Genomic DNA, 20853 nt, shown 5'->3' on the forward strand with positions numbered 1-20853 from the left:
CTGGAGACTGCTGGAGTCCAGGTCACTTCATAAGTCTCAGAATCAGCAGGACTTTTGCTCGTGGCAGCATGGAAACCCCAGCATGTACCAGCGTTCAGGGAAGCAGGAGGGAGGGCCACTTGATGCTCAGTGAGGGCAGGAGGCTGGAAGTTAGCTTCAGGAGACAAACCTAGGCTCTAGACTTGTTTGTCCCCCATGCAAGTGACCTTGGACAAAAACTTCACCTTCCTGAGACCCGTTGTTCCACCAAAGTCATGAAGAGGCTGTGTGCAAGGACCCACGGAGATCTCCAGCTGCTCCAGGACTTTTGCATGTTGCTTAATGGCACAGACTTCCAACTTTCGCAGCTTGAGAAAAGCCCTGTGGTAGGCGTGGGTGCGCAAACATTGGAGCGTGTGGCTCAGTGTCACTGACGTGTGCACTTCAAACGGTGAAAATGGTAAACTTTTACACTATGTGCATTTTGCCACCATTCAAGTGAATAATTTTTAAAAGAAGTTTGACCAGAGGGCTTTGGGTCAGGACCACCAAGGAAGGGACCCCGCTTTGAACAGGACCCAGGAGGTATCCAGAAGACCCTTTATAGTTTGACTGGTAAATGGGGTTCTCTGCAAACCTCCACAGCCCCTTTCTCTCCCCTCATTCTAAATGTCTGATCCAAAAGGGGTCCTAGAGATGTGGCCACTCCTGTCGCCAGGGTATGGTGGCAGGGCGAGCTAGCTAGGATCGGAAGGACATCGTGGCGGGGCAGAGAGGGGAGCCTGGGTCTCCTGGGACACTGGGCATTGTTCTGAGCAGTGTGCCTGTCAGTCATACAGAAAGCTTGTCTTAGCTCCTCCCATTAAGTATTGAAAAGCATAATCCCGGATTCGCCATGGGGAGAGGCTGCTGGCGGGAGCATGCTGTTTATTCAGGCAGACAGTCGGGGCCTAGGGCAGAGGTGAGGTGGTTGGCCAGCAGCACAGCCTTATGGATGGAGATGCCGGGATACATGTCAGGCAGGGAAGGGCAGGGAAGTGTGTCTGAGTGCCGGAGGAAGCACAGGTAACACTAGACAAATCATTTCTTTTTCTTTCTGGGTGGGAAACAGGGTCTTACTATGCAGTTCAGGCTGGCGTGAACTCATTGTGTAGCCCAGGCTGGCTTGAGCTCACAGTGATCCTCCTGCCTCAGCTTCCCAAGTGCTGTGATTACAACTGTGCACCACCATGCCCGGCCTTCATTTTGAAATTTTAATAACATTTGTTTGCAAAATTAGTTGGGCTCTAAGGTCCCATTTCAAGACTTGACGGTGTTCCTCAGGTCCTGCCATTTATTTTAAAGTAACTGGTGATGGATACTATTTATTGAGTACTTCTTACATTCTCAGCTGAGCGCATAGCATATATACATATCCTAAAATGCCTACATGTCATTTATATATAGCCTTTATCCCAAAATGACTCTAGGGGATTATCTCATGATTTTCCCAAGGAGTCCAGGACCACCTTAGGTCGCTCAGTCAGAATTTCAGTCCTGCCAGCCTGCTGTTGTCTCCTCTGACTTCCCTCCAATCCAGTTTCTCCCCAGCAGCCTCTAGGATCTTTTTATTTCCTCGGCCATGAACTTGTATGAGTGTGTGTCAGAGGATGTTACTGCCTAAGTCACAAGTGCAGGAAGCTGGTCAAAGACAGGCTGGTGTGAGAGTGGCGGCGCCCGCCCCCAGGGTCACACAGACTGTCCCAGCTTCGAGTCGGAAGGTCAGGATTCCCAGGAGTCAGATGGCTGCAGGAGCCACCTCTTCAGAAGTCCTGGACCAGGGATGGTGAGGCTTTTAGTGACCAAGTGTCCAGACCACAACCCAGACCCTACTTATGAATCACAAAGTGCCAGCACTGCAATGAAACCTGAATAGTGACGCTTTAGTTTAAGAAAAGCAACTCATCCGTTAACATCTTTTGTCTTAAAAACACAGCCCCACACGTGCCGTAGGTTTGCCACCACTGAGCAGGAGAGCCTGGGCCGTGGCCGCTTGCCCTTGGAACGTGGGCATGGGGGCAGCCTCCACACTAGGGCTTGCGCATCAGTCATAGTCTGTTGTGCCCTGCTGTCACCGAATACTGGAGATGGAGTGACGTGTCACAAATGGAAACTTACTCGGCTCAGAGCCGTGGAGGCCGGGCATGTAATATCAAGGTGCCAGAGTCTGGTGAGGGCCTTCTTACCAATCAGCCCATGGCAGAAGGCAGCTGGCAAGCGAAGGCGAGAGCGGCCACACTCGCTGGGTTGCTGTAGTAACAGCATTAACCCACCCCAGAGGGCAGAGCCCTCCTAACCCCCCTCCTAACCCCAGTGTTGCACTGGGCGCTAAGATCCCTGACTCCTGAGCGCTGGGGACACGTTCTGGCCGTGGCAGCATCAGAAAGTCCCATGGCAGTCAGGGCTTCAGGAGAGATGGTACAGACCACTGCTCCTGTCGTTCGCAGCTGGGGTCAGGGGTGCCAGGCAAATCGGGGTCCTTTCTGGGCTTTCACTTCCCTACACTTCATTCTCCCTGGCTGCAGGTACCAGCTATTTCTGCTTCCTTCCTAGGCGGATAAGAAGGACCCCCAGGGCAATGGCACCGTGGCTGGGTTTGAACTGCTGCTCCAGAAGCAACTGAAAGGCAAACAGATGCAGAAAGAGATGTCGGAATTCATCCGGGAAAGGTAAAGCCTGGATCCCGCCAGCTCGGGGCACTGCTGCAGGGCCACCCCAACCCATGTGCCTAGGAGAGTCAGCAGAAGGACTCGGCACCCCACGTCCAGCCCACGTCCAGCCTGGGCCTGGGTAGTGCTAGGGGGAGGGTAAGACTGGAGTCCCAGATCCAGGGCCCCGGGATAGATCTAGCCAGCAGATGTATAGCTTTGGTTCCTATCGAGTGTTTGTAAAGATTCTTTTAAAATACTGGGAGATTTTTCCATTAAAATCAGGACACCTAGCATCTGTTGAGAAACAGAGTTGTAAAGATGGACTTCCTGTGCTTCATGCCACCATTGGCTGGAGCTGAGAAGTAGCGCCATGTGGATGGGACGCGTGTCCCCATTTCCTACAGTCTGCACCACTCCCTGTTATCCCCTCACAGACTGCTTCGCTCCTTTACGGCCTCCCTCCCCCTCATTTGAAGCACTGCCCCTTACCACAGCCTGGAGAAGGACTGGCACCTTTCAGTTCATCTATGAACCGAAGCTGTCCCCGGCCAAAGGATGTAAAAACATCCCCCACCTTGAGGGATTGTAACAGTGGTTGATCTAAGGAGCTTTAGAACATAGGTAAAGAAACAATAAATTCAGCCCAACAGAAATAAGTAAAACTACCCAAAACAAAACAGAGAGAAATCCCGGCTCCATCTCCCTTCTCTCTCTTTCTCCATATCTTGGGAATCTACTAAGCACACACTCACCTACACACCTGCACACACACCTGTGTACACAATTTTCCAACTAGTTTCCAAGGCATACTAGCAATACTTATAGCAAATGGCAATGTCTTTCAAAAATAATTCTTTTCATTATAGCAACAATAATCAGGAAATAATGCTTTGGCATTTTAAAGCACCCTTTTCCTTAAGAGGCCCATTTTCTATTTGTGTAATCAAATCTTTGTTTTATGTCCCATTAAGCTGGTAGGAAATTGGAAGACTTCATGGCTCAGGTACAAGAAAACAAAATGATAAAACAGGCAAATAGGGAAAGGGTGGTCTGAGCCCGAGCCTGAACACGCGTGTGGTTTACACCCTTAGCGGTGTCATGGCAGCATGTGCATGGTCCTCCCAGAGCACATGTGGATTCCTGTATCTTTTCTCAGTTTACCTTGGGGTCCTGTAGGGAGAAAGGGCCTTCCAGAGCTAGAAGAGGTGAGAGTATAGGTGCAGAAGAGGGAGTGTGCCTAGCTAGGGACAGCTTCAGGCAGTTGGGCCAAGAGTGGAAGTTACACAGGCTTGCTCCAAAGATGAGAGCCAAAAGGCAGATGGCACACACACCACCTGCACCTGGCACCTGCCGTTGACATTTACATGGCTAACCTGTTTCTAGCGATCTTGGCCGCAGTCTGAAGGTATATTCCATGTCTTCCTAGGCAGGGCTGGAGGTGAAGCCAGAGGGAATGGAGAGGAAGCGATAGAGGCGAGAGATGAGTCAGTGTTAAACTCTGGAGAACCAAGATAGTGGCCAGAGATGGAGGTAAAAACAAAGCAGGATGAGAAGGATGAAAACTGTGTGTTTCTGCACCAAATCCTACACCAATTATTCCTCAGGAGGCTGCCCCTGGGCCTTGATCACCATGCTGTCTGTGTCACTGCATCCTTTGGTGACGGCTGCCTGAGCAAGCAGGGAGCCCACTCTGCAGCTTCAGGCTCTCGGAGCTTCTCTGTTCCCCACAGCAGGGGCTGTCTGAGGTCCCAGTCCTGTGCTCACATGGGTAGCACATGTACCAGTTCTCCAGCCAGCTCTGGTTGTGATAAGTACAAATCTTTTACCTCCCACCACGCCCCAAAGGCCCACTTAGGAGGGAAACACTGCCTTTGATGGCACACCTGACATGATGTGCCCGATCGTACTAACACTTCCCAGAAAGTTGCCCTGACAGTTAGTCGAGGGCCTGCCTGCCGGAAGCTATATCCAAGGCAGTATTCTTCTCCAGGGAAATAGAATTGAGCTGCAGTTCTGGGCACTGTCTGGTTTCCATGGAAATGCTTATGCCCTTAACAGTACTTGGCAGTTAGAGGCATTGGAGATGGAGACCATGGAAGGATGTTCTGTTCTTGCTTCTAAGGGGCAAAGGCCATCTGGGAGCGTCTGAACCCAAAGTTCTGGGCTGGAAGGGACAGAGGACACACTGGGCATTCCTGCTGGACCATTCCACGTTGCAGTCATCATGAGAGGGCTCTTATGCATCCAGCCTCGTGCTCAGAGCTGTGTAAATGACAGCGCTTATTTTCAGTGTGGAGACAGGCAGAAACACCCCACTATACAGATGAAGAGATGGAGGTCCAAAGAGTTTCTTTCATTTATTCAATAAATATTAAACACCTCCTGAGTCAGGTAGACAGATGAAAGCCACATATGCTCAGGGCTTGTAATCTGTCATGATCTACTGGATGCCTTTACAGTTTCTCTGGCAGGGAGGCACATCTGATCCACAGTCTAGCAGTGGAGCACCAACGCAGTATGTTTTCTCCCTTTGCAGGATAAAGATTGAAGAAGAATATGCAAAGAACTTAGCTAAGCTCTCTCAGAACTCCCTGGCTGCACAAGAGGAAGGGTGAGTTGGGAGAAGAGTGGTGAGGGGGCAGGGGACACTGAGGAAGAGCCACCCCTTTTCACTTATCACTAACCCCTGGCACAGGCCCACTTTGGGTGGGAAACCCTCCATAAACCTGGCCCACAGTGGGATCTGTGTTCATGTTGGCGGCTCACAGCTCAAGGTGGTTCCTTGTGAGTTAACGTGGTACCCCCGGCTCAAGGCAGGTATTCACGGTTCAAATGGGTGTTAGGACTCAAGGTGCGTGGTCATGGTTTGGGTGGGTGCTCGTAGCTCCAGATGGGTACCCATGACTCGGTGTGTAGGCTGCAGTGCCCCAGGGGGACATTTCCACACTGTCTTCTCTCCTGTGACCCCTGTTCCTCCTACCACGTGCTTGAGTGTGTCAGAGCCCCCTGTCTCCTCATAGGTGGGCTGTGCCTACCCGGGGCATAGCTTCTTGGAGGGCAGGCTGGAGGAAGGAAACTGAGTCTGAGAGGAGTTCCTATCCAGCCCCTTAGAACTCTATGGGGCCTGAGGCCCCCTACCCACCTGCCATGATGGTCTAGACCTCTTTGGATGAGACCTGCACTGGAGAACACTCAGCCCAATTCTTCTAGCCACAGAAGAATTCCTAGGGGAAGAAAGACTGCAACTTTCACTGCTGTATCTCAGCCCTCATGCCCTGCTGGCAAGCATGCCAAATGACACAGCCACTGTGAACAACAGTCTGGCAGGTCCTCAAAAAGCTAAGCGTAGAATTACTGTATGACCCAGAAATTCCTTTCTAGGTTCATACCCAAGAGAAATGACAACAGGGAGTCAAACAATCAGGTACAGAGCAGTCCCGTTTACAATGGACACAGGTGGAAACCACCCAAATGTCATCAAAGGATGGATATGCAAATTATGCTAAATGCCCAGTGGGTATCCATGAATCTTCATATGGGATGTTATTTAGCAATAAAGAACACTGGACTATTGATGCATGCTGCTGTCTGGACAATCCCCAAAAACGTTATGCTAAGTAAAGCAGTGAGACACGAAAGGTCACAGTGATGATTCCATTTATGTGAAACATGCAGAATAGGCAAAGCCATGGAGACAGATGGCAAAGTAGTGGTTACCAAGGGGTTGGGGGTAGTGGGACCTGGGGACTGACTGCATAATGAGCATTTATTTCCTTTTAGGGTGTGTATTTGTCTGCAGTGGCTGGTATAACAAATACCATGGATTGGTATTCCTCGATTTTCCCCTAGTTCTGGATGTTGGACATCCCAGAGCAAAGTACCAGCAGGGCTGGGTTCCGGTGAGGGCTCTCCCCTTGGGTTGCAGATGGCCACCTTGTCATAGTACATCCTGTGTGTGTGCTGGGCACTGAGACCAAGTTTTCTATTCCTTTTTATAAGGACATGAATCCTACCAGATTCAGGTCCCACAGTTAACTTTATATATCCTTGACAGCAGCTCAGGCTGAGGAGGTAACCTCATTTTCACCTGAATTACTGCCTTAAAAGCCCCAACCCAAATAAATGCACTGGGGACTAGGGCTTCAGCATCTGAATTTGGCAGGGGTGAATGACACAGACTCTTATTCTAGGATGGAGTGATGGAAATGTTTTGAACTAGACGGGAGCGTTGCCCAAGTGTGGATATCCTAAACACTACTGGATCAGTCACATTAACTTGGTTAATTTTATGTTCCATGAATTTCACTGCAATGAAAATAATAGTGAAGATTCTCAGAGGTTAGAGTTGAGAGGATCCCCAGGGGACCTCTCTCTATTCACGCCTTCCTCCCATGCACCCCCTGTGTTTTTAATTCCTCCTAGGAGGAAAAGTGGTCCCTGAGAAGGAAAACATCTCTGTCGAGGGATGGCTGTGGTTGTCAGAGCTGTGATGTTAGGAAAATCCAAATCTGCTTTCATGGCCTGAAATCCCTCATGGGACAGCGATTCCACCATACAAACGTGGCTTTGATTAAGGCCTCCACATGGGCTGACTGCGCAGCCAAACCTCCTCCTCCTCCTCCTCCTCCTCCGAATGGCTTTCACCAACCAAGTCAGCTGCATACCACCAGGTGGCCCAGACGGGCCAGTGTCTCTTCTGGACATAAGTGGGGTTAGTTCTTGGTCCCTTCTGTTCCCCATGGTGGTCTTACATTCGCTGGAGCGGGGAGGGGCACATGGAAAGTAGCCCCCCTGCCTGGAAAGAGGCTTTCCTGAGGATCCCTTTGCCCTGCAAACACTGTGCCGCTCTGGAGTCTTACAGCTTCCACCTCCTCAGGCTGGGCTGCTGCCAAGGACACTGTGTCCTGCCAACACACAAGCATATGCTCCTCAGCCGAGCAGCCCAGCTCCACACGCCAGGCCCACACCACCATGCTGAGCACACATGCACAGAGACAGACAGACACGCTCACGCACACACACTAGCCACTCACCTGTCCTGGTGCACAACCCATCCATCGCACATACAGTGACCCCCACACACACACTCCTGCCAGCCAGCGCTTAGCTGTCACACGCGCACCCTGTCCACACAGTGCGCAACGATGATATTTTGCATTTGTACACTGCTTGGACCTTATAACCCAGCCCACCTTGACAAGTTGCACAGTGCAGTGCTGGAGCTCAGCAATCCGGGCGAGTCTAGGAAGATGCCGATGGGAGGGACTTGACTGGAGCTGGGTTTGTAACTCAAGTGCTGGGTCGGCATTACGTTTCACAGAACATGTGGGTGCTGGCAAACACACAGAATTAGATTATTTCTGCCTTTGATGTTCCTCTCCTATGTGGAAAGGAAATGGGATTGTGGTCTTTCCTGGTTAGCAATTTTGATGGTAATATGCATTTTGATTTTATGAGCCTCAACCTCTATGTTGGTATAGAATTATTTTTTTTTATTATAGACACTATAAAATGCTATCTTCAAATGAGAGAATATATATATATATATATATATATATATATTGGTCGTAGGGATCAAAGTCAGGGCCTTTGCAACGGTGCTACATCCCAGCCCTTTTTAATTTTATTTATTTATTTTGAGACAGAGTCACTGAGTCACTGAGTTGCCCAGGCTGGGCTTGAACTTGTGATCCTCCTTCCTCAGCCTCCCAGAGTACTGGGTTCATAGTTGTGCACCACCAGACCTGGCTAAATGAGAGAATTTCTAAATGAGATTTTCTTCTAAAATTTTCTATAATTATTTTATTTTTGATTAACATACTGATTCCATGTATTAGCAGAGCTTAATGGCTATTTCTACACATTTTGAAGTGGCTGGGGGAGAGGGCTTAGAATCGTGGAGAGGGGGAGGTGTCTGAGGACTGCCTTGGCTCAGACAAGCCCACCTGTGAGTCTGGAATGATGTCCTCCCGCTAGGGATTCCAGCCTGGAGGTAAAGCCAAGGACACTAGCCCTGGTGGAAGTTGTGCTTTTTCTTGTCCTACCAATCCCGAGCTGATATTGTCAGGCAACCGTGCACGTCCCTGGGTGGTTATTCGCCGTGTGCTCTGCTATAGTGGATTTCCCTCTCTGTAGAAGAAACTGTTTTGCCCTCCAAGGGCCTTTGTTCGGCCTCTTCAACTCTTACTCAGTCTTCCCACAGCTGCTGTGTGTTGCTCACCTTCAGGGGTAAAAACCCCCGCCTCCCTTTAATCACGTTCCCGCTCATTCTGGGACAGCTTCTGTAAGCCATGTCTGGTGTGGGATTCCACTTTAGAGATGGACTCCGCCTTGAGATCCTTTGTGTGTATGGCATGAGGCAAGGGCCAGGGTTCCTCCCTGCCATCCAGATGTACAGCTGTCTCTGTTCGAAAGTCTGTCCAAGGGCCAAAGTGTAGTTCAGTGCCAGAGCACTCACCTAGCATGTGCTGGACCCTGCGTTCCATCCCTAGCACTGAAAAACAGAACGAAAAACATTCCCCTTTGAGATACCTTGGGGGGACTTTGCTGGATGTCAGCCGACAGTATCTGTGTCATTCTGTGTCTCGGTCCATAAGAGAATTCCACAGTCTGGGAAATTTATAAAGAAAAGAAATTTCCTTCTTTTTATTTTAACGAGAAAAAAAAACTAACAAAACAACACAAAAACAACAAAAATGATACATGACCTCAAAACAAAATGATAGGAATTTATAATGGTTGCTACATTACATACTGTTTTTTTTTTTTTAATTTTATTTTTTGTTTTGCTTTTGTTGTTTTCTGGTACCAGGAATTGAACTCACGACCTCGCGCTTGCCAGGCAGGCTCTGTGCCACTGAGCTAAATCCCCAGCCCCTATACTGTTATTTTCAATGAAGTTACTCAGTCCACCGGACATAAGAATGTAAAATTGATCAAAGACAGTAACAAGTAATAAAAAAAAAACTGGAAATGATGCAGAGGTTCACCATACAAGATGGTAGGAATTCACCAATGGTTCTTATACTGCATATTGTTGTCTTTAGATCAGTCTTTCTGATTACCAGATATAAGCATGCAAAATTGATCAAGAAAACAAAATTTTAAGCATTAACTATTTCTTTCAATAAACCACAGACATCAGCAATACACCTATCCCAGTTCTCCTTATATATAGATGTAAATTTTGTTTTGCATTTTAAAGAGAAAAGAAAAAAAACCAAAATAACAAAAAACAAATACATAAACAAAACAGCATAGAAAACAATAAAAATGAAAAAGAAAGAAAGAGAAAAATATGTATATGTATACACAGGACAGCTAGGATAATTGTACTACTAATATCTGTTGGTTTATTGAAAGGAACTGTTAATGTGTAATTGTTGGACCAATCTTGCATTCCTATATCTGGTTATCTGTGCAACCATTTTGAAGATAACATTATGTAATATAATAACCATTGATAATATGCTATCACCTTGTTTTGAAGAAAAGAAATTTACAGTTCTGGTCACTGGCAGGCAGGTCCATGTTCGGGGGCTGGCTTGTGGTGAAGGCCTTCTTACTGTGTCGTGAGTAACAGAGGCCATCACACTTCGAGAGAGCCAGCCCGTGGCCCTTTCATTGTGAGCATCTGTCCCTTCTTGAGGACAGAGACCTCTTGGCCTAGTTGTGTCTCAAAGGTCCCGTGTCTTACTGCTGTTTTATTGAGCATTACATTTGTAACGTGGGTGTTTTGGGGACACAGTCAAACCATCACTTTGTGTTCTGTTCCACTGATCTGTGTAACTGCATAGCTGCTTCCATCTTTCCCCACCTGGGCCTTCTCCCCACCTGCAGAGTCAGGTGGGCGCGCAGGCCACCCAGAAGGGCTGCACAGTTTGGAACCAGCTTCCAGGAGCTCAGCCCCTTCAGGCTAAGGCAAATGTCAACAGCTTGAGTTGCCCTAGACTGACTCCCAGTCTTCACTGGTAACTGCCCAGGAGGCTTTCTTTGCTGCCCGACTCCTGGATAAAAATCCACGGGTTGTTTCCAATAAACACCCACCATGGCCTAAGCCAGCAGCCCCGCCAGGCGGGCCTGGACTGCGATCAGAGCGATCGTTCTGCTTTGTTGGGTAATTCTTAGCTGCTGGCTGGCTGCTGGGCTTGGAACCCAGAAGCATCACAGTAAGCTCTTTTAATCAGCTTTTGCCACTCAAGTTTAATGAATTCTCTGGGGGAAGTGGCTTTCTGATGAAATTAAGTCAACTGAACTTTCAGCCTGGGTTTACTGCTTGGTTGAAGGGGTCGGGAATAAGGAGGCAAGGGTGTCACTTGAAGCAGTCACTGAGGTTGAAGAGCTCCAGATAATAGAGACTGCAGTGTACGGGGCTTCCCTTAGAACACCCTGGGACTACAGGGAGCTTCTTCTGTCTGAAGCCTCTCCTTGGAGTGGAGAGGTGCTTTAGCCTAGAGGACCTGGTCATTCTCTTGTAAACTGTGAGCAGTGCTAGGTGTATAACCTGGAAGCCATTCTTGACAGGAATCACACTCTTGAGGGTGGGGGTGGGGCGTCTCCTTGCATGGCTGCATCTATGATGTCCTAGGGCCAGGTCCATCGGTGCCTCTCCCGGAAGCCACAGTGCTGGAGATTTCCTTGTAAGCAAGGTTTCCAGGTGCTTCCTGTTTGAGAAGGGCTTCTCCCTGAAAATGAACTTACTTTCAATTGTTGAATGCTCAGCACTTCCAGCAGACATCGGTACCCCTCATCAGCAGACCAGGGAGTGGTGATGGAAGGCGCCAGGGACAGTCATAGCCAGGGAGCAAGGCCCTTGCCGCAGCCTAGGGCCAGCCTTTCCCTCAGTGTGTGTGAGCCTCTGGGTTCTGAGAGTTTCCCCAGCTGCTCACCCGTCTGCCATAGTTTGTTCTCCTAGTGAACAGATCTAGGGCTAGCTCACTTCAGCTCGGGTGGCTCAGTCCAGCTCTGTGCATGCTTTGTATGTGACCTCTGCCTCATTCAAGTTCGAAGCCATAGGTGATCTATACCAGCTCAAGACATGGAATTGAGACCCACCCTCCCGCCTTAGGAAGGGCTGCAGCTTTGGATCTGAGGTTGGCACGGCTCTCCCTGGATCCCCTGGTTGAGAGTCTCCTTTCTGTTGCAGCTCCCTGGGAGAAGCATGGGCCCAGGTGAAGAAGAGCCTTGCAGATGAAGCTGAAGTTCACCTCAAGTTCTCTGCCAAGGTAAGCCCTCCCTGCGGGTCGGGTCGCACACAGGATGTGCTGATACATGGCGTGCAAGGTCTCTCTGGTTTGGGGTGTCGGTCAATTTCCATGCATGGAAAACTTCGTTCTCAAATTCGTATGTCATCAGTGGTGTTTGGAGGTGGGACTTCAGTTTGTCATGGATGAGATGGAGTCTGGAGGGTAGGACCCCTATGATGAGACAGGCGGCTTCGTACGAAGAGACCTGAGCTGACACACGCTCGTTCTTCTCACCACTTCCACCACCTCCGGAGATAGCAGGGGCCCTCACCAGATGCTGACCTCTGGATCTGGGCCTTCCCAGGTTCCAGAGCTGTGATCTGCATAAGCCTATATTCTTTACAAATAATTCTTTCCTGCTATGGAGAAAGGTGGATGACCTACACGGTGAGAGCTTTGTACAGAGCTGGAGTGGGAGGAAGAACACTGCTATTACCAGCTCCTCCTTCTAAAGGACGTAGTCCCCAAGACTGTGTGGACACCCAGATGTGAGAATTTGCAGCTCACTACAGCACACTCACCTCAGTATTCCTAGTCCTTCCTGAGCAGAGAAGGGAGCTGCATGACTGGTGTCCTTCCTGTGCTCCTTACAAAGCAGCAGGTTGTATTTAAGCTGCAGCTCACAGGCAGTGTCCCCCTAAGGTCTCCCTCTGTCCTAGCCCTGGGCAGTGCTCTTCTCTGCAGTGGCTCAGGTCTCCAGTGACTGAGGAGATGAGTGCAAGGCTGCCTAGTTAGGGAACCAGATCTGTGAGCTGCTGGAGGGCTTGCCTGCTGGGTTCCTGGGAATCTGGGTGGCATTTACACCCCAGTAGGACCCCTAATTCTGACTGTTGAGACTGTTCAGCAGGTACTTGCTATGGTGACTAAGTGTACAGGATGTAATTCATCACTTGGTTTTATCAACCACCATGCATGACAGCAACTCCGTTTCACAAATGTCAAAGGAGGGAGATTGAAGCACAGCCCCTGGCCATATGATATGTGGATTCAGCTGTGGAGGAAGCAGAGGAAAGAGTAAGCAAATGGCAGACTTGATCCCTAGACCTTTGCTTCTGGCGTCACCCCCTCTTCAGCAGACCAGTAGCATCTAAAACACTGGACCTGAGACCAGGGATGCTGCTCAGTGTCAGAGTGCTTGCCTAGCATGCAAGCCTGGGTTCCATCCCCTTCATCATGAACACACAAAACCACAGAACCCTGCTCCTGAGGCACACTCTGCCCTCCCAGGGAGTGCCTACAGCAGGGGACAGGCTGCCCTGGGCATGCTCCCTGTGTTCAGGAGGCAGTACAGACATGGCTGGGTAGCCGTCTGACGGCTTGGGAAGAATGCTTGCACAAAAGCAAAAACAGGCTTTGCCACAGGAGCCTCTGTGCCATTAGGGCTGCAGTCCAGTAGCCTCATGGCAATTCCTTGAGAAGAAAGCTGCTCCAAGGATTTATGGATAATAAGGCCCCCTAGGCACAAAACCCATTTTTATACCTGCTCCAAAAGGCTTATTGAAATTCCATTCTTCATGCTCAGTGTCAGGGATAAAAAAAAAAAAAAAGCTCTTTAGAAATGCATTTTTTAAATGATAATCTTCCAGCTTTTCTAATCCACCAGCATAAGGCATTGCTCATAGCAACAGGTTGCTAAAGAAATGAGATTGCTGTATTCAATGGAAGTTATACCTGACTCAAGCAGAAAAAGGGGAAATAGAAAAATTCCTTCTGATGGGAGAAAATCTAACTGTGCATTAGAGCTGTGCATTGGATCAGAAGATTCTGGGCCATGGAGGAGGTGGGCCATGAGTTTTAGCTCGGTCCTGTGCTAACAAGCTTTTTGGTCTTGGGCAAGCCACACAGCCCCATGTGGCTCCATTTCTTCATGTGTGAAAGGAAGAGTTTGGACAGATCGGTGGCTTTAAACTTGACTGTCACCCACAGGAATGCATTTCACATGGTCACCCAGAACACACACACCCACACACATGTACTCACTCCACGCCTACTCACAGAGACTCACACATGTATGCACCCAGACAAATGTTGTGACACAATGCTTATCTTTCTAAAATGCACTGTGGTATTTTCTTTCCAAGTCTGGTCCATTCTCACCAAAAGCTGGCCCTGACCCACCAAATTGATTTCGCAATTTCCAACCACCCGCCATGTGAAAACCCTGTCGTCTGACTAGACAGTCTTTAAAGTTGCATCCAACTTGGAATTTATTTTACTCTTTTCTGGTGTGTGATGCGGAAATCGAAGACGGGAAAAGGGCCAGGCTTGGCAGAGGAAACAGATCTGCCCCAGCGGCTGGGCTGTGCAGTGCAGGTCGGACTGGTCCCCACGTCCACGAAAACACACCTCCAGGACTCCTGATTCCCTCATTAGACAAAGATGCTGACAAGTTAGGGATGAGTATTAAAACACACTAAGCCAACTTAACTTTTCTTTTTTTTTTTTAAATTAACTGTTTTAAAGAAAAAAAAATCATGTCTTTAAAAAGTAATGTACATATAGAGAGGTGGCCTTTATCCTGGCAAACTGAATCACTTCCGCTGTCTAATAGCACAGTTTTTCCAGAATGTCGTTTGGAATCAGGGGAAACCTGTCGGTGTACTGGCGGATTTCTGGGCCTCTCCCAGACAACAGAATGTGAGGTACCCAGGAATTCTCCATGGTGAGATGCTGGCCTTCACACACAGAGTCCTGGATGTGTTTGTTTTCCAGCCCCTTAGAAATAGACACCAGAGTTTCTGAATCAGCAGGATGAATTAACCCTCACAGACCCCAGTGAGGAGCTGGTTCCCATGGCAGCTAAACTATGCAGCTCCTCCTACCCAGCAAATGGCTGATCTGATTTTTTGTTTGTTTGTTTGTTTTTTGTTTTTTGTTTTTCTCCGGTACCGGGAACCGAACTCACGACCTTGCGCTTGCCAGGCAGGCGCTTTTGCCGCTGAGCTAAATCCCCAGCCCCAAAATGGCTGATCTGAAACATGGGTGTCTTAGTCTTTTGCCTTTGGCTATAGCTAAATATCAGAGACTGAGTGCTTTGTAAAGAATAGAAGTTTAGGTGGATCACAGCTCTGGATCCTGGGAAGGCCCCGATCTAGAGGTCAGCGTCAGTGAGGGCCCCTGCTGTCTCGAGAGTGGTGGGAGGCATCAAATCATGAGGTGAGAAGAGTGAGTGTGTGTCAGCTCAGGTCTCTTATGAAGCCACCCAGTTCATCATAGGGGTCCCATCCTCCTGACTCCATCTAATCCATCACAAACCAAAGTCCCACCTCCAAGTACCACCAACGACATATGAATTTGAGAACCAAGTTTTCCATGCATGGACATTTAGGGAACACATTCAAGCCCTACTAATGGGAAAGCAATTTCTGCTTATAAGCGCTCAAGTAGTATCTTACGAACTGCCACCAGATGGGGATGTTTTCCTACATAAGGACAGTTCCAGGGGTTTTAAATAAAATAGCAGGAGACATTCACACCCAGTATCAAGAGGTGTGGGGCATCTGGATGAGCAGTTCTCTGTTAGTCTGTGAAGGTGTTTCAACAACAAAACTGCCCTCTTGTCACCCAGGGAATTGGGAACGAAAGTGTTTGTCATTCTCTCTACAAGCAGTAAAGGGGCACCTGTCCTGCCCAGCTCGGGTTGGACACTAAAGTCAGTTGTGGTCAAGCCAGATGTGGCCCTGACCACATGGTGCTGCCGTGTCTAAGGCGGTTGCTCCGAATAAGAATCCCTAAGCTCCTGTGGGGTCCAGAGGAAAGACAGTGTTTCAGGAGCCTGCGGAGGAGGAGAGGAGGGAATTCACAGTCTCCGAGCCCAGATGGCTTCTTTCCAGGGAAACTGAGCCGTGCTCCTGCAGACACCGCCCGGAGAGGTGGAGTCTGAGCCGGGGAGCCTCCAGCAGCTCCTGCCGTGAATTTACCGAGGCGCAGACAGTGTCCATATCATTTTTATATTCCAGGCACCTGGACACAGCAGATGATCAATAAATAGGGACAATCAGAGATCAACTCATTAAATGGCATCCTGCCCACAGTTACTTACTGAGCTGCATGCACCGGGCACTATGATACGTGCTTGGGGACACAGATAGGTGACGTGGCTTCTGTTCCAGAGAGCTCTCAGGTTGGAAAGTAAGACAGGGAAAGCCCAGCAAAGCTGTGCGAGAGGCTGTGCGACGTGAGTAGACGTGGAGATGGCGCATTTGCTACTTAGCCAGATTTCACCATCGCACCACGTGTACTGTGCCAACAGCGAGGGGCTGCACGACGACATTCCCGGCAGTGGCCGGACACATGCGGGGCGGTCCCACAGGTTTGTATTGTCCAGTGACCTCATGTCCATTTTAGTCTAAGTACACTCTGTGATGTTCAAATGATGGCAAAATCTCCTAACAGCGTCTCCCAGAACATCCCTTTCACTAAGTGATGCATGACCATATTTCAAAACATTGTGAAGTACGCCATAAATATACACACAAAAAAATTTTTACATAAAGAATTTTAAGAGAAGCAGCTGCAGAAGCTTAGAGGAGGAAGGAGTTACTGATGGGGGATCACAGTGCTGCTGACTGTAACCCTTCACCCCATACCTGTGAAGGCTGGTGGGGAACCGAGACCGGATAACCGGTCACTTGTCTGCAGTCTTCCTGTCCAGCCAGGCCACGGCCCATCTTCTCCCTCCCTGACGCCCGGGCACCTGAATGTGTCCGCTCTGCCCTCCTCCACAGCTCCACAGCGAGGTAGAGAAGCCCCTGATGAACTTCCGAGAGAACTTCAAGAAAGACATGAAGAAGTGTGACCACCACATCGCTGACCTCCGCAAGCAGCTTGCCAGCCGCTATGCCTCGGTGGAGAAGGTGAGAGGCCAGGACTGTGCGGGTGGGGGCGGGGTGGGCAGCTGCCGCCGGAAGAGGGTGTGCTCTGTTACTGTGGAGAGGGTTTGTTCTTGTGTGGTGGAATGAGGGAGGGGAGTCCATGTCTCTAACCCCTGTCTGAGAACTACCACCCCTCCAAAGGGCAGGTAGGAGCCTCTTTCCATGGCCAGAGAGCTAGTGGAAGCAAGGAGAGAATGCAGGTGCAGCAGCACCTGTTGTGAGCACCTGAGATCAGCAGCCCGTATCTCTGTGGCCCTGGAGCCTGATGTGCTGCCAGTTCACAGCTGACCCCTGTGCCTGGGCCTCACCTACAGTTTCTCTGCCAACTAAGCCACCACCTCCCATGTGCCCAGCACTTACCTCCCTGCAAGCAACCAGAACTGGGAAGGATGCTGGTGGTCAGCTTGGTGAGGAAAAATGCTCTGTCCAGGAGCTGACCCCAGTGCCCCAGAGAGCAGAAGGAGCCATCTAAGACCCAGCCAGAGGCCTCCACCAAAGTCCACAGAGGAGCTGGCAGAGGTGGCTGGTGGGGCGTGAGCCCATGAGGGCCCAGCAGGAGGACGGAGGGCACTTCCCGGGAGGCTGAGGGCTGAGGCTGTGAAATGGGGTAGCGGGTGCTGCCGGCCAGCTACCCACTGCTGCGAGGTGACTTGGATGACTTCAGTGGTTTCTTCAATCCTGAGAGGCAGTGATTTTAGGACCTGCTCTGTCCCTAGTTTGGGCCCATGCTCCAATGAAAACATGGCCTGAGGGATTGATTTAGGCCACATCCATGCAGGAAGGGACAGGGAGCAGCCTCCGTTCCCTCACAAACAAGCTGGGTGGCCCTCGGACCCGGACCCTGGTGCCGTCGTCCACAGCAACAAGGATGAAGGACTCCTCTCAAGGCAAGGGAGGCCAGGCCACCCGGCCCCGAGGTCCCCCTGCCCTCAGCTTTCTGTTGTCGGCCCACAGGCCCGGAAAGCCCTCACTGAGAGGCAGAGAGACCTGGAGATGAAAACCCAGCAGCTGGAGATCAAGCTGAGCAACAAGACAGAAGAGGACATCAAGAAGGCGCGGAGGAAGTCCACACAGGCTGGTGAGCGCCAGGCCGCCCGAGCTCATCACGTAGGCGCTGAAGGGGCTGGAGTGGGTGACCGGAGGCCGTGACCTGGGGGTGCCGCGCTGCTTTGCAGGCTGGCGACAGCACGGTTCACCCAGCGTCTCCCACCAGGTCCAGTCTCTTTGCCTTTCTGCCCCATGTCCAGGGGTCTCAAAGGAAGAAACTTCAGGGGTGGAAGAAAAGCAGACATGCTGGGCTGGGTGACCCATGCTGTGCCCAGCGATGGCCTGTTCTAGCCATCTCTGACCAGGAAGTAGACAAATTCCCCCATGCTCCAAGAGCGCAGGGCCTTATCCCTGCTCGGAACCCACAGAACTGAGAATCCCACCCAGCCACCCATGCTGGCCCCCCTCCCCCACCTCCCCACCCCCATCCCACCCCCGGGTCCGGAGGAGGTCCTGCCCCAAGAACAGCAGCTAACAACTTGTTACAGAACCAAGCTTCAGACTGACCCACTTTCCCTCCGCGGGTTGGTTTCTGCTGCCCTCTACTGGTAAAAATTAGCTAATATACAAGGAGGAGAAGGAAAGAGTTAAAACCAATGAAAAACTCAGCAGCTATTTATAGATGAAACTACGTTTTATGATACACAAGGACAATGCATATTGCTTCTAGAATTAAAATATGTGCTGTGAAGTTAGGGTTCAGACGGCCTTTAGCTTCTTTTCATCTCAACTCCTAGTCAGCTTGTTGCGATTTCATTATAGAATGAAGCAGTCTTCTTAGACATTTTGGAATAAAGTGGGACCAAAGGAAATCAACAAAATTAATGTGGTATAGGAATACCATTTAAGCTGGGCGTGATGGCACATGCCTGTAATCCCAGCATTCAGGAGGCTGAGGCAGGAGGGTCACTGTGAGTTCAAGGCTAGACTGAACTACATAGTGAAACCCTGTCTCAAAAAGACTGAAAAAAAAAAAAAAAAAAACAACCATGTAATATGTGTGATAGTAAATTGCTGGAGCCCAAAGCTTTATTATAAATCCATAATAGATTTATTGAATTTGGGAAGGGGGACCCAGAGAGAGAAGAGCTGCATTTAAATAAGCTCAATTTATTAAATTTTAAAAAATTACATCTATTGCAAAACAAGTATTGGTACATGCTAAATAGTCAGCACACAAAAGTATAAAATGTTACTTGCCAGAAATAATCACCATCCATATTTCCTACTGTTTCTGTTTTTTTTTTAAATAATACTTGAGCTATGTAAATTAGATCATGTTACATTGTTCTGAGTTTACTATTAACTGTGATATGTTGGACTAATCCTACTGTATTCCCTCTACATCTGTTTATGCATCTCTTTGTGTATCTTTGACTTGTTAATGTTTGACCTGTTAGGTTTTGACACCAGGTAGAGCAAGAGATAGAGACAGATAAAACAAGCTTTTACTGCTGGCACGGGAGGGTTGCAGGAGATTGCAAGGACCCTCAGAGGAGGGAGCTGGGAACGGGTTTTTATTAGATTGAACTAGAGGTGGGGTTAATACAGGCAGGCGATGTGTCAGATCACGAGGGGATTGGGAGTTAGTTGGCGCATGCGCAAAAGGCAGCAGGAAGTTGATCTCGGGGTCTGCAGAACAAAGCAGAGTGTGCCCTGACCAGTACCATTTTGGGGATTCTGGATGTTTGTCATGACCAGTTTCCAATTGTATGATTGTGTCCAAATTTATTTCATCGTTTTCCTAGTTGAGTTTTGGAACTCTTAGATTGTTTCAGAGTGTTTGCCAGTGCTGGCAATGGTGTGTTAGCGTAACTGTGTATCTGTAGGACCAGGTTTGCAGACAGAGATGGTATAGGTGCTGGTCAAAAGGTTTCGTTCATTTTAATGCATACTTCTAAATTGTTTTCCAGACACGGTACCCACCAGTAGCATCTATGACACCCATTTCTTAGGTTTTTATCAGCATTGCCTGTTATCAAAATTTAAAGTCATTGGTGTGCTGGTAAACAAAACAAACCAAAAAAAAACCCCAATATTTTGCTTTTGGTTTGTTTTTCTCTGTAAGCAGAGTTGAGTGTCTTAAAAATATACTTATAAATCATATTTTTTTTCTTCTATCTGAATAATTCACCATATCTTTTCCCTTTTTCTTGTTCAGTGTTGTTCTTCTCATTGACTGATTGATAAGGATTCTTGGATTCTTTTTTTGTTTTTTTGAGCTAGGTAATTCAAGCTGGTCTTGAACTCACCTTGTAGCCCAGGCTGGCCTTGAACTCATGACAGTACTCTTGATTCAGCCTCCTAAGTGCTAGGATTACAGATGTGCACCACCATGCCCTGCTTGATAATAAGGACTCTACATGCTAGGGAAATTAATCCTTTGACATTTGAATTGCGGATATTTTATCCTTTACTTTTTCATTTCATTCATTGTAATTATGTTTTTGGTTGTTTGCCTGGCTTGTGTTACTTTTTTCTATATAGCAGTCTTTTCACTATTATGTCTGGGCTCTGATAGGAGTGACTTAGAAAGACTTTCCCTGTTCTGAGATTTTTTTAGAAAGTCAAACTTGTTTTTTTTTTTAATGTTTTTGTGCATGGAGGACAGGGTTCACGTGTTTATTTTTGTTTTAGTTTGGTTTTTAGCCATGAAATATGCAGCCCACCATACTTTCCTTTTTCTTTACCCTAGCGTCCTAATCATACCTGGTAGGTTCTTTTTTTTTTTTTTTTTTTTGGTACCAGGAATCGAACTCAGGACCTTGCGCTTGCCAGGGAGGTGCTTGTGCTCCTGAGCTATATCCCTGGCCCTACCTGACAGGTTCTGATTTGTAGTATTTTCATTCCTGCCATTTTCAAGGCATTTTGCTGTTTAGGTTTTGAGTTTGTCTTTGAGGTAAGAAGTGTCTCAAAGAAAATCTTTACATTTTCCTGAGCGAGGGATTTGTTACTATTCAGATTAAAGGGTCTCTTATTCCTCTCCCTTGAAATTATCTTGTGATAGAAGTGACAAGT

At 48.6% G+C, this 20853-nt stretch overlaps 1 protein-coding gene across 3 annotated transcripts in view; it reads left to right on the top strand.

Annotated features, from left to right (window-relative positions):
* Positions 1-20853, top strand: part of Gas7 (growth arrest-specific 7) — a gene marked incomplete at its 5' end in the record, with an annotated part of 244231 nt that overhangs the window by 212033 nt on the left and 11345 nt on the right. For all 3 annotated transcript variants that reach the window (XR_263351.2, XR_263350.2, XM_005399366.2), the window contains 5 exon segments: positions 2572-2687; positions 5206-5280; positions 11815-11893; positions 16642-16770; positions 17743-17866. Coding sequence is in view for 1 of the 3 variants with exons in the window: in XM_005399366.2 (XP_005399423.1) it covers positions 2572-2687; positions 5206-5280; positions 11815-11893; positions 16642-16770; positions 17743-17866 (523 nt within the window).

This window comes from Chinchilla lanigera, unplaced genomic scaffold (assembly GCF_000276665.1).
Source record: "Chinchilla lanigera isolate Chin_1 unplaced genomic scaffold, ChiLan1.0 scaffold00066, whole genome shotgun sequence".
NCBI lineage: Eukaryota > Metazoa > Chordata > Mammalia > Rodentia > Chinchillidae > Chinchilla > Chinchilla lanigera.